We start from the raw sequence: 15,000 nt of genomic DNA, 5'->3' as shown, positions 1-15,000 counted from the left end.
GCTCACTTTACGGCGCTGTACTGCGGCTCACGCTTGTGTTATTCCAGTCTTCCCTTGGAATATACCCGAAAGGGAATGAATAACGGGAATTTTATTTATTTATTTATTTATTAATTTTATACAAAATTCTATCAATACATGAAAAGAGTGATGACCGTTCGCTCTGGAATCCCATCATTTATATATAATAAATAACTTTATTAGTGTTATGCTTTACACTGTTCATAATAATTAATCATATCTATTGAAATAAGACCTGATGGAGACGTTTAGAAAAACCATTGATTATTAAACTAATCTCTGGCCGTAGAATGAAAGGTGGCATCCACGGTATGTGGTCATCGCTTCCTTGTCAGTGGGATTGTCACCGTGGTATGGTCACTACTCCATTCAGTCGGTAAAAGAGAGATTAAACTCATTTAGAGACGGATAACACACAGACGGTTGTGTCAAAGACCAATGCGGACGACATGTCATTCAGGCTGTGAGCGTGACATTTATTAGGCGTGACAGAGGTGTTTGTTTCTTTTTAAAATCGAATTTGTTTGTTGTAAATAGATCTAAACCTTATCTTGTAGAGTGTGGTAAGATTGTAAACAGGTAGAGCATATATATATATATATATATATATATATATATATATATATATATATATATATATATATATAAACTTATGTGGAGATAATTTAGAACTAAATAACGTTTTGACCTTTGGGATTTGATAAGAATGGAACTAAACACATTAAAATTTTAAAATTCGTTTTCCGATGCTTTATCTGTGTGTTTTTGAAAAAGAAAATATAGTACGGACATGTCAATTATTGTTCTTGATCTTTTCCATGTGTTTACCATTCTTGGTTTTATTGTAGCTTCTGTGAAATTGTAATTATTATTTGAAAATGTATCAGTTTTCCTAATTCTTCATCGATGTGAAAAAATAATTCAATTCGCATACATTCAAACTTATCTAAAGTGAAAGAAGTACTTGCAACTAAAGAAAAAGTAAGAAATATACTTTAAATGTTCTAAAGATATTCGAATTGTAGCGATTATGAGAACCGAAACATTGTGCTTTTCTAATTTATGATCAGGAGACAGTAGTATAAGAAGTGTAAATTGTGTCAATTCAGTTGCTATTCACGTAATGGATAAAGTCAAAGCAATGGAAAATGACGGAATCATGTTGAGAAGAGGAGTGGCCTTCAAATCTAGTTCCTACCACTGGAAGGACATAGCCCGAAAAGTCACATCACCCGAATCTAAGGTAAGGAATATTGCGAGCCCTTCATTATAATCTGTTCTACATGAACATTAGCATGATTTATGTTAACGAAAGAGTGAAAATGGAGAGACTTCGTATGGGAACAAAACAGACAATGGACGTTTCGGGTACAAACACTTCGTCAGCAGAACAATTCACAAATAAACGTGGAAAACAAATAAAATAAAATGCAAAATAACTTGCATCGTCTGTATTCAATGGTGGTTGCAGTATGATTCATACTCTGCCTCTCCATTTTCACTCTTTCGTTAGTATTTTCATGATCACGGGCTTCAGGCAGCCCTACCGTTTTTATAATTTATGTTGCGCAATATCCACTAAAGTGCTCAAAGCGCTTTACAAGGGGTACCTTGGCCAACAGCAACACTTACATAAAATACTAGACATGATATTACAAATATGATCGACCGAGACGACGTTGTTAACGATCACGAACTCATTTTGGGAACTTAATCCAAAAAAAAGCAAATGTGAAATTTTAAAATTTATTTTGGTTAAATCTTCAGACAGTTTTGAGTAAAGGTGAAAGTAGGACGAATTGCCCTTGGTCGACTGCTTAGGTATAGTCTTTTGATCTATCTCATGATTTGGCCTACATATTAATATAGTATCAGTGTCAGGGACCATTAGGAGCTAGACATTATTAAACTTTCTGTCTGGTGCAAAGGAGATATATACAATTATTATTCTTCTTTCAGCTTATCCCGCATTTTGTATGCAGGGTTGCCATAATGAATGCCACATCTCCATGTATCTCGGTTCGTAGCATCCTCCTCCTCCAGGCCCAGTTCTTTCATATCGTCCTTAAACCTATCCAACCATCTAGTTTTTGGGCGTATATACAATTGATAGCTATAATTGGGATATGTTTTGTCTGATCTAACTGAGATCCGACTAGCCGTACCTCAATACAACTGGGTGGTTCGGCATCAAAGGAAATTCGAGAATCAGGTCTGTCTGCGTTATGTAGGCTCGTTGCAATCAAGATACAAAAATACGGTGGATTGTTTTCATTTTCATTCGGAAAAGCTGGACTCTATTTGACATAGCGTCCGGCGAAGTATGATCATTTAAAATATTCTTTGTCACATTTACAATATGTATTAGGTCCAAAGTGAAACGGTCACCTTTCGTCACTATTTACACCTCTTTAGTCTCAATTATATCTCGCAACACTTTTGAGCAGATAACAAGTATTTCAACAAAATCCGTTTGTTTACAGACATGTTTTATTGTCTCTGTTGAACAGATGAAAGTTTAAATTTATATCATATACTCTACAAAGAAAGATCTGTTTCGCTCATTCAGGACAAACCGCATCATTATCATAGTAGGGTTTTGTTGGTCAAAGAACTTTAAATACCTTGTGAAAAACACAAGTCAAAATTCCGCGATTCGATCATAACTGGTTATTATTTATATCACGAACAATAAAAAATATAACAACTAAAGACTTATTAACGAAATTCATATTCTAAGTTATGGAGCTCCCTGTCAATGGCATTTTTGACGTGATTTATACCATTGGAGTCTTTGGTTATATGTTTGTTAACTGTCCCTAAGTATATCTGATAGGGAGAGTACTCATCGTTCTTTCTTTTTCTTTTACAAAATATGGGATAACACTGTGGCATGTATGTACCTACAGATAGCATGAGCCAAATGGGGTCTATTAGATAGAAACTGGTAAAGGGAGAAGACCCCAGTGGTGCTTACATGTATCTTGATAATTAGAGATCTAACGTGACGTACTTTAGGTACTATGATTCTTACGAGGGGTCACTAAGGTTACGTATAAGTCGTGTGAATAAAACAAATAGTAACGAATCAACGGAATTGATGCTATGCGTTTAGGTAAAATACTCACACCGTCGACCAGCCGGTATAACGTACCAACACACAAAACTATGTGTAACCTTAATCGTTTATAGTCTGATTTATAGAATTTAGTGACCACTTATCATTATAATGGCTGTTTAAAGACAATAACAAAGATATTAGTGACGTCAATTTCGTTCCATCTATTTGTGACCTTTCCTAATAAATGAGCGTAAGTTGTATTGAGTGGTGCCTAGGGTAATATCAAAACCCGAAACACTTATTTGCTACCATCGTTGGAGCACATAAATACCCACCTCAATATTTATTACCCTTTTTGGTGATCGTAGCAACATTCCCTGACGTAATTTCATGGGAAACTGCAGGCGGGTATGGAACGAATGTATTTGCTAACGAATTATGTTGCTTGATCAGTTGCTAAAAAATGAATAGAAGGGTACTAGACGGTATTTTTTTTTTAGCGTTGTGGCTTCTTCTTTTTATAATATTGTTCATTCCTAGAAATTCCAAAAATTCATCGAGCTCTTTGAAATCTTGTTAACATGTGGGTGGTTTCGAGTTGTCTTAATTATAGGGTTTACTGTAAGGACACAGCGAAAGAACAGATAGTGGCAATCGCATTCACGAAATGGCTACGGTCCAGCGATTTACACATTGTGTCACTGGTTGGTTACCGTGAACAGTCCGTTTCAAATTCTAAATACGGATACAAAGTTTAAATCTGAATTCATCATACGTGAGGTTAACACCCATTATACAAAATGGTTTCTGTAATTTTGCATTTGTCGGAATTGAATTGAAACCAAACAGAATCAATATACCCATTATTAATCGAAATACAATTTTATATGCACTCTAATTCCGTCATAATTCGTCGATCCTTCTCATCTAAAGGAATGACAACACAACTTGTTATGGATTAATTGTTGAAAGCACTCTCAAACCGACACAAAATATTCTTCATGACAACAATGTTAAACCAAGTCCATAATTTCGTTCTGTTATCAGACATGGCAAAGTTTGTATTCTTCCGGCGACCATAAGTAAAATCTTCCCAACACCTTTTTTTGGCTGAAATTATGGCGAATTTATATTTTTACTTGGTTAAAATAAAGTTTCAGGTTATGTGATATATTCTAAATTAGGGATAATCTTTGAACACCGCCGTGTCTGAAACCAGGTCATATTCGAGGGTGCAAAGATGAGAGTTAAAACAAATATTTTAAAAATCTAATTTTTGATATAAAGATATATTTTACAGCTTAACATATGGGTCAAATCCGAATGAACATTGTAATTATAATTTAAAAGTAATCACAAATATTCTTCAATTCTGAATGAATCTGGTTATGAAAAAATGCTATTACAATGAAGGTACTCTGCCCTGGGCTAAGAAAATCGGTACTCAATTTTTGTTCTAACAGATTGCTCATTTTATTTCAATTTAGTAGATGAACGCTATTGTAAAGTGCATTTGGAATATACTTCAAGGATATAGATAATAGTTTAATTATAAGAAATCTATTTCATTATCCATCTTGCAACTTATGATTATATTCACGTGAAGCTGATGTGATTTTTTTTTTACAGTGGACAAATAACTTTACATTGAGGAATCAAATCAGTAATAATATTAATCAATCCTTTAACTCGGATATTTGTAGACAATGTAACCCCCGTTGCTTCAACGTTAAACGGGTGGATTAAAAAAGGTAATCCGGTCTGAACATATTAAACCTTTTATCCGATTTAATTTAGATCTATTTCCCAACCAACACCAGCGAGGCTAAAAAATCACAGAGTGCATGGATTTTAGCCAGGTTTACTTCCCCACCAAATGAGATGCCAAAGATGCATAACTTACAAAAGGCATTTTCTTTGAGTAACCTCTAAAACTATTTTACAATCTAAGTTTAAATAAATATCCTGGAGCTTCCTCTCAGTCCACTAACTTATGAGTATGAGTTACACCATTACAAAAATTGTTTACATGCCATGTAAGAAATTGTCAAGTTGTTCAATCGACTTTGACAGTAAGTATTGCGTGAATGCATTATCTACCAAAATAGATACATAAATAGCCTCGCCTCTGGGACAGTCGTCATACTGTAAACAATGCCAGTGATTGGTTGGCATAGCAAACTGCAATCGATGGTATGTGTCTAAGTAAAATACCCACTGTTCTATCGCTTGATCAATAGATAGAATGCGCTTGGCCAAGGAGTTCACAACATTGCCATCCGGAAGTATAACGGACCAACACACAAACTCTGTGTAACCGTGAAACTTTATAGTCTGGTTAATACAGTTTAGTGAGAACAACTCACAAACGCGGATGGCAAAAACAACAACAAAGGCCTGAGTGACGTCATCTGCATTGTTTGAGCCCAAAGAAATCGTTTTCCATACGCATGTTGTCTTTTTAATAGTGTACACTGTGTTGGACACAACCAAGTGGCAGAATCTATGATAACCGCATTCACCTAATATGACAGGAACCATAGGATAGTCGGTGACAAGGTTAATGTGTGAATATATAGATAGAATGCGCTTGGCTGAGAAGCTCATAACATTGCCATCCGGAAGTAAAACGGACCAACACACAAAAATGTTTGTATTCATGAACGTTTATAGTCGGGTTAATACGGTTCAGTGAGCATTACTCATAAACGCAGATGGCAAAAAAACAATAACAAAGACCTGAGTGACGTCATCTTCCAACTATCTATATGTAGGCGACTGTGATATAATCATGGTGATCTATCGTCATCACGGCTTTATAATGTGCATTATTGTTTATTTGTTTTCACAGACATCATTTTGTAATATTTTTGGCACAAATCATAAAAAACTGACATTATAAATATTTAGAGTCGCGTTCCTTTTTCTTGTTCTCACCTCTGACACTAGAGAAAACGTGACATCAGACAGTTGCGTCAATGTTAAACCAACAATGATCCGATTTCGACCGATTAATGGAAACTGCGAATATAATCTCGGTCCGGCAAGAATAAACCAAGTCTATTGATTAAGCAATTCGCGTTTTTTTTTTTTAATTTAAATTTTCCATTCATTCGCAGGTTTGATAGGTCAATGTTTGAAAGACGAGTTTTCGGGCCAATACTTTTAAAATATGTGAGTTTTACTTTCAGAGTAAGACATTATTGAAGCCGATGACGACATTTTCGTAACTGCAAAATGTAATTGGTTGTAATTACACTGCACTATTACTAAGACTAGGCTTCTAATGGTACTCAACGACTTAACTGCTGTAGTCTGGAAAGACACGTATTTTAAACATTGGCCAGGAAACAAATATCAATCGATTTAAATGACCGTCACGAGGTCCCAGGTTTGAGAGTTTTTGCCATATTGAAGGTCATTTAAAAAGATTGATATATGAAGGACGAATAATCTGGCCACATGTTTAAATAAGCGTATTTCTAGAGTACGACAGTAAAATAGTTTATTCCTGTCAAATTTTGATGACGTCTGTTATGGGATGTTTATTCTTATCTTTATTTTCATTTTTCACTCTATCGTTTCCTGATCGTCGACATCTATCCCATTTAGAAAGATTAAAGTATCTAAATTTTTCTTCACCAAGATATTGTAGAATAAGAGGTGATGTTATTCGAATAAATAGACTCATGTAATGTTCTTACAATATAGATTATAATGATTTTTAAATTATTCGCATGTTACAAACACTAGGAGAGATATGTTTAAGATATTTGTTGAAAGATGTAATTCGTCTATAAGGAAATATACTCTAATTCAAAGGATTGTTCCAATTTGGAATAATCTAAAGTTTGAGACAAAAAATTCTAATTCAATTAATAATTTTAAGAATGCCATTGATAAAGAACGTTCCAACATAATATTTGATTTTGTTGAATAATGTAACACGACATTGGATATTATTCTATTTTGTATCTCAATTATTTGAAACTCTCGAATGTACAAGTTGGACATGCCAAATGAATGTAAATATTATAAATTATACTACAATTTTTTAATATGACACTTATTTATTATCAATTAAATGACATTGAATACTATTTATATAATTGATAAATTGCGTCTATGCATAAAAGTTACACAAAGCATTTAAAGGTTTTTAGAACCTAATAGCTCTTAAACGATACGATAGGATACGATATTAGTATGTTTTTAGGAAATCCTTGTTCACAAACAATCATATCGAAGCGTTATCTATTCTTTTCGGTGGAAAGTGCGCAACAAAACGCAATCCTCAAAGTATGCGTTTCAGGAAAATGGAATTCTTGTTTGCTCTGTGCTGTGTTGCGATTGATTTGCTTGATGTTTTAGATAAAGGTTCTGTTTCTCTTCTGACATTGTTAGACCTTTCGGCGGCTTTTGATACTATTGATCACGGCATTCTCATAAACGAACTAATATAACTTTTGGCTTGTCTGGGACTGTCTTGCAGTGGTTTGAATCTTATCTAGATGGCAGAAAGCAACATGTTATGATTTTAGATAAACTTTCACGTCAACATACATTGTATTTTGGTGTTCCCCAAGGCTCTGTTTTGGGTCCAATTCTTTTTGTTTTGTGTACTTCTCCATTATCTAATGTCATCACTGGTCATGGACTGCGCTATCATCTCTATGCAGATGATACGCAACTTTATGCTACTGATAAAACTAAAAATCTCGAAAATATTGTGAAACGTGTGGAAGAATATGTGACGGGTGTAAAAGAGTGGATGGATGCAAACAAGTTGAAAATGAATGAGTCAAAAACAGAAGTGATGATTGTGGGAAATAGAGGGCAGTTGAAGGTGAATAATGACTGTCTTGAGGTGTTGATTGGGGGTGAAAAATGTGGGTGTCTATTTTGATTCAGAAATGAGAATGTCAGCTCACATTTCTGCTCTCTGTAAATCTTTATACTTTCAATTGAAGAAAATCAGTTACCCGTCAGTATATTACAATTGGAACATGTAAAACATTGGTTGTCTCCCTCAAATATTTCGAAACTAGATTATTGTAACTCCCTGCTTGTCAACTTGCCTCAGGCTTCTATAAAACAATTACAACTACTGCAAAACAGTGCAACAAGATTAGGTTTTGGCAAACGAAAATTTGATCATGCAACCCCTTTGTTGACCTCTCTCCACTGGTTCCCCATTGAAAAGCGCACATATTACAAAGCAGCGTGTCTTGTTTATAAGTGTTTGACTGGTATAGCACCGGCATATCTCACAGATCAGGTGGTCATGTGTAAATTTGAACATTACACTTTAAGATCATGTAATGACCAAACGAAAATTTCGGAAAAAAGATCAAGAACAAAATTTGGTGATAGATCGTTTGCTTGTTTCGGCCCCAAGATTTGGAATGAACTACCACGTGGTCTGAGGGAGTGTAAGTCTTTACCTTTAAAAAGAATCTCAAGACACATCTTTACTGTATTTGCTTTTATTGACACTATGAATGCTTCATTTCGCTATGAATTCATTGCATTTTTTTCACTCATAATTGATAATTTATATTGTAAAGTGCCCAGAGCTTGTGTTTTACACGAGAATGAGCACTGTATTATTATTATTATTATTATTATTATTATTATTTATCATTATTATTATTATTATTATTATTATTATTATTATTATTATTATTATTATTATTATTATTATTATTATTATTATTATTATTATTATTATTAAAGCGTTACAGCAAAATGGCTTAGATTTTGGTTCACTGACCAAAGCCAAAATGAACAAAAGCATTAAGAGAATAATAATAATAATAATAATAATAATAATAATAATAATAATAATAATAATAATAATAATAATAATAATAATAATAATAATAATAATAATCATGATTTAAAAATAATAATATAATAATAATAATAATAATAATAATAATAGTAGTAGTAGTAGTAGTAGTAGTAGTAGTAGTAGTAGTAGTAGTAGTAGTAATAGTAGTAGTAGTAGTAGTAGTAGTAGTAGTAGTAGTAGTATTAGTAGTAGTAGTAGTAGTAGGATTAGCAGTAGTAATAGTAATAATAATAATAATAATAATAATAATAATAATAATAATAATAATAATAGTAATAATGATAATAATAATAGTAGAAGTAGTAGTAGTAGTAGTAGTAGTAGTAGTAGTAGTAGTAGTAGTAGTAGTAGTAGTAGTAGTAGTAGTAGTAGTAGTAAGCCTCGCATTCCGAATGACGCTTGCTTAGCATTGTGTGATTCTGTCATTGTCGATGAGTATAGATGCTCTCTCCATCCATGTTGTTGTTTTGAGGCTGTCAAGATCTTGTAACATTAGTACGGAGGGCACTACGGTATTTCTTAGTTCTTCAGAGATTATTTCGGTCTCATCTGAATCCAGAATTTTTGATATGTAGAGAGATCCTGTTTCAGGGTAGTTACTATTGATGTTGCCATGAAGGAAATATTCTGTCAGTGTGGTTTGGGCTGGGATGTTATCATCTCGACGTAATATGTGACCAAATAGCCTCCATCACTGTTCTTTTATTATTGTACTCAGGCGTTGGACCCTGTTTTTTTCATAGAGATCAGTATTTGTAATTGTCTTTGGATTCCGATTACGCCAGATAATTGTTTGCGGGGGTATGAATCGAGACTTTCTCATTTCTTTTTTGTGAGGCCCAGGTTCCACAATTATTTGTCAATATCGGAATAATCAATGCCTCGTAAATCTGTATTAGTTTATTCTCACTGATTATGTTATTTCTATTCGATAAATTTTGGAGTTGCTTTCGTTTTCTGATGTCTTAATTTTCGTTGATCAAATTGCCTAGTTTACGTACACTTTTCCATTCATTAAAATTTCTGTTGATTTTTGTATTTTCTGTTTTGGATTGATTCACTTTTAGATTCCATGCTTCTAGTGTAGTTGATATTATTGACGTGTATATTTTTGCTTGCTGTTGTGATTCAAAGAGTAGGTCTCTATCATCTGCGCATATCAATCCACGAGTGATCTTCTTTATTTGTGATAGTTTTAGCCTTAGATATTTCATGGCCGATTCGAGGTATATCGTGAAAAGAATTGGACTCAAAATGTCTCCTTGAGGAGATCCAATTAAGGTTGAAATTGATATTAAGAGAATAAGGGTGTAAAATTGAATCAAACGCAGTTTATTTCTCTTTGCGTAAGCCATCTCCCTAGATAAAAAATGACAGATAGATATGGAATTACACAACTGACGTACTCTGAAAAAAAACAACATATTTATAAAATTTTGGCCAGAAAACTCTTTAAATATCTATCGATTAAACTGACCTTTAACTTGTAAAAAACGCTCAAACTTGGGATTCCGGAAGTCTAAGTTTGAGATTTTTTGACAAGATGAAGGTTATATAATCGATCGACATTTGAAGAACGAGTTTTAGGCCAGATTTCTTAAAGTTCTTTTTTTTCTTTCTTTCTTTTTTTTTTTAGAGTTCTGCATGCAGAATAGTGAGCTGTAAATTGTTTTCATGGAATGACTCATTTTTTCATACAAAGACTGAGTTTATTACTGTCACTTCTCTATAGATAGTATGCGCTTGGCTAAGAAGTTCATAACATTGCCATCCGGAAGTATAACGGACCAACACACAAAACTGTGTGTAACCATGAACTTTTATAGTCTGGTTAATACAGTTCAGTGAGAATAACTAACAAACGCGGATGTCAAAATATCACAACAAAGGCTTGAGTGACGTCATCTTCGTTCTATCTATAGTGTAAAATGTCGGGTGGGCAGCAGCGCAGATATAGCTAGAAAAATAGTGAGAGAAATTATAATTTGAAAGAAATTCCGTTAATCGCTAAGAGGATTAAAATACGTGATAAATAGATAAAGTTAAAGGATGTAATTAGACAAATTGTTCTTTATTAAAACACGATAGGCTCTGGTTAAGGTTGACCACATTACTGTGACCTTATAATGAAGCAACATATTCTTTGCGTAAAATATGAAAATTATAATACTTATAAATTATATCCTCTCTACAAATATCTTAAGGTTTGAATATGTAGTAGAAAACAAATTGTTTCATATATTACAGGCAAAACTCAACTGCTATTCATCCTTGATTTCATATAAATTTTTGTTTCATCGTCTCAGTTGTATTATAACTTGTTGTTATTAGGTTTATGCACGGGCCACCAATTTTCATTGAGAAAACAATACCTTTTATTTCAATTGTTATGCTCGTTACAACCCGCGTCAATACAGCTTTTTAATATAAAGAATGAAATAAAAACAGTATTAAAAGAAGCTCATGCTATTCCTCCCGTATGTAAAATGACAACATGACATGAAAATGTCTATAGATAGAACTAGAAACAAAGCGGCAACCTCAAATATCTAAAGACCAAGTTTTAAACAAAATCTCTAAATTATTGACTACAATTACAAAGAATGTGATCAAATAAGTAGGATTGTGTACAATTCGGATACAAATGTTATTCTATTATTGATTACATACGGGAAACACAGGTTGCTAATGTTTTAAAAAGCAATCGTTATTATTTACTAATGAACACACGAAAATACGTAAATTCAATTTCATCAAAAGTTGACCTTGCGATATGAAATATACCAATTTTGTAATGTATGAGTATTAATTTATGTGGGTCTAACAAGGGGCAAATATTCATGTGTAAAGTGATATCACTTTCAATCACATAGGAACAGTATAGCATATCATAAACCTTTAAAAATCATGATTTATTTTTCAGATAAATGTACTGTTCTGGACAGCAATGTTGATAGGGAGGTATGATAGCTATTGAAAAGATTGATCGATTTAAACATTGACAGAAACCACCCACTGATATATCATGCCAATTTCACTTAAGCACAATTTAACCAGTTAATTGCCGCACTCTGGAAAAACTAGAATTTAAAAATTGGGCCAGAAACTCGTCCTTCAAACTATATCGATCAATTTAAATGACCTTAATCTTGACAAAAAATCCTCAAACCTGGGACTACGGGGTTGAAAAGGTCAACCTAGTTTTGTTTTTTTTAGTTTATATCTTTCCTTAATTTTAAATATAACTGAAACGCACTCTTCTTCTCTTGTTCTCTCTCATTTTCTCTGTGTCCCTCTCACTCTTTCTTTCACCCCTCCCCCTATCTCTCTCTCTCTCTCTCTCTCTCTCTCTCTCTCTTTTTTTTTTTTTCTCTCTCTCTATCTCTATCTCTCTTTTTTTATCTGTGCCCCCTCCCACTTTTTTAAATTTATATATTTTAACAGGGGAGGGAGGGGATTAATAATAACATTATCGCCGTCTAGAATTCCTTATAACGCCTCACCCCCCCCCCCTCCCACCATTTCCAGTCCCCCTACCTTACACTTGATTTATACAGTTTGATCTTGGTTTCCATTTCATCTCATTACTTCGTCTCTCTCTCTCTCTCTCTCTCTCTCTCTCTCTCTCTCTCTCTCTCTCTCTCTCTCTCTCTCTCTCTCTCTCTCTCTCTCTTCTAAATCTCGCAAAGTGCATTGGACTGGTGTGTTTCGTGTCATCTTGTGAGAGAACCAAACAAAATAAAATAAAATAAAAAACGAGAAAATAAACAAAATACAAAAAACCCCAGAAAAAAAACAGAAACAAATAAACAAACAAAAAACACAGAGTAATTATAATAAAATATAATAAATACCACATTAAAAGTAGCGGAAATCCCAGAGTTCGAGAATGTTGTCAGGATGGCGATTATTCTAATCGATCAATAATTAAAAAACGAAGTTTAGGGCCAATTTTTTAAAAATAAGTGTTTCTTTTCCGGAATACAGCAGTAGTACAAGGATTCGTGAAAACGATGATAGCACTAAGATGTCATTGTGACATACGAATTGAGATAAATAATTCATTGTTGCCTTTTGCTTAAATAAAAAGATTGAAGTTAAACGGTTTATCAGCACCCAATTAAAAGCAAGTTGATCATATTGATTAGCTGGCATCAGGTTGATATAAGCGACTTGTATCATGACATCAACTTGTTTTATTGATGGTATGTGATATGTTAAGTTTTTGCCTGCAAAACAATAATAACGTACACTCAAACGTGTGTGTAATGTTTCTGTCAGAAAGAATAGAAACAACTGACCTTTCTGCACATCTCAACAAAGAATCGAGAGTCTTCGGTCCATCCATCCATCCCATAGATGTTTGTTGTATACTGATGTCAATTTAAAATGGCTAGTGACGAACTGGCCCTAACTTAATAACTGTCCGTCTAATTGGCATAATTCATAAATCATTAGAAAGTTAAGGGAGTTCCAAGTATGATACACGAATGTGAGCAAGAAACATGTCTACATTATGTTTACCTAAAGGAGGTGTGTAGCAAAAATAAGCGTTGAAGAATGCGTAAATGTTCTTAATGTCTTTATGGTGTTTTCCCCCTCTTTGCTTTTTGTTTCCTGGTTCAAATTTATCACATATGAAAATGTCAATAGGCAAGAATATACTTTAAAAATTCTCGTTATTTTAAGTCAATAAGAACTAGTAATTTTATTGCTAAATGGGTAAAACACTAAGACACTAACGATAACATAAAAGATAACAGGATTGATTCATGGTCTACGCTTGCTGTTGTGAAGCTCTTAAAGACAACAAGCTCAATGTCCCGTTCACTCATTTTGCACTCACTATCACCGCCACGACATCATATTCTTTGCCGTCCGTCAGCAAACGAAAACTTTAAGCTGCTTTTGGCAGAAAAAAATAATTACACTGTCCCATTTGGGCTGGAAGCAACGTTTGTGAGCAATAGGTTTCGGGCGTCTAGTGTTTCTTGAGCAAAATTCTGACGCATGGTCGTCAGCATTTCAATCGTGCCTCTCTGTCTTCTCACATTTGATAATTATATCTGGAATTCATTCGCTGTATCACTGACTGCTGCAAAGGGTTGTCATCATGATCTTGGTCTAACTGTCTATCATCGTTAACAGAAGTCCTTTTCTTCCCAAGATTTGGGAGGTTGGAGCCAGTGCCGTGATCTTAATGTTTGCTGATTATATTATCATTATTGAGACTGGATTTGGAACAATGGTACAGCATTACAATATCTCTTGATGGAAATACCAGCAGCACTCATGCCCATCAGTTGACTTCTGACAATTTTGGAAATTCTAGGCATGACTAAAATATAGTTCGTTAGACACTAGCCGAGTAAACTGGATTTTTCTTTACAGATTAAAATGTTTTCTGTGTTATGTTTTGCCGCATTACGTCACTTTTTCTTCACAGTGTAGCATTTATGATCCAAGCAATGTCGATTTTTTATTCATGTTGAGCTGTTGATTTTTTAATTTTTATTTTGTGTAACTTTGATAAAATTACAAAAAAGCTTGTTGATTTTTAGACCCAACATATACAGTGCAGAATTATACTGGCTTTCATATTATTGTCGGCAATTTATATTCACACTCAGTATAGAAGCGGTCTCTGAACTTGTGAACTTTAAGAAAAATGCAGAGAGAATTTTGTTCATCCAACTTCTCAAATCATTTTCATAGTGATCCTTTTAATGATATTTTCTTTCTTAAAAATTACACTCCTAATTTAAGAAGCAAAGAGGGTGCCTGCAAGGGCAAGCGGAGCAAAGTGATGGAGGCCAAGGAGAAGGTGATATCGGGACGTAGATCTCAAATGAAAGATGCCTACTTGGTATTGGAGTGGTTATCAAACGTTAAATATACTTTCATCTGACGTTAAGCTATTATATATAATATTCTCTCCACACTCCACGTTTCACATAGAGTAGAAAAACCTATAGGGAATGAGATTAGCGGAAGAGTAGCGTCCCTTTGATTGGACGTCACTGGAGAAGTTATTTGTAAACAAACCATCTTTTATTTTTAACTT

The 15,000-nt window shown here is 33.8% G+C and overlaps 1 protein-coding gene across 1 annotated transcript in view; it reads left to right on the top strand.

The window, feature by feature from the left end:
- LOC144963980 (uncharacterized) overlaps window positions 1-15,000 on the top strand; it is a 20,682-nt gene that overhangs the window by 3,683 nt on the left and 1,999 nt on the right. Inside the window, exon 2 of the mRNA XM_078897925.1 lies at window positions 974-1,264. Coding sequence (XP_078754051.1) covers window positions 1,145-1,264 — 120 coding nt within the window. The 5' untranslated portion in view covers window positions 974-1,144. The remainder of the gene's footprint in view (window positions 1-973; window positions 1,265-15,000) is intronic.

Source organism: Berghia stephanieae, chromosome 1 (genome assembly GCF_034508935.2).
Source record: "Berghia stephanieae isolate SIO BIC M18660-M18661 chromosome 1, UCSD_Bste_1.3, whole genome shotgun sequence".
NCBI classification, from domain to species: domain Eukaryota; kingdom Metazoa; phylum Mollusca; class Gastropoda; order Nudibranchia; family Aeolidiidae; genus Berghia; species Berghia stephanieae.
This window is presented reverse-complemented; position numbering and strand designations above follow the sequence as displayed.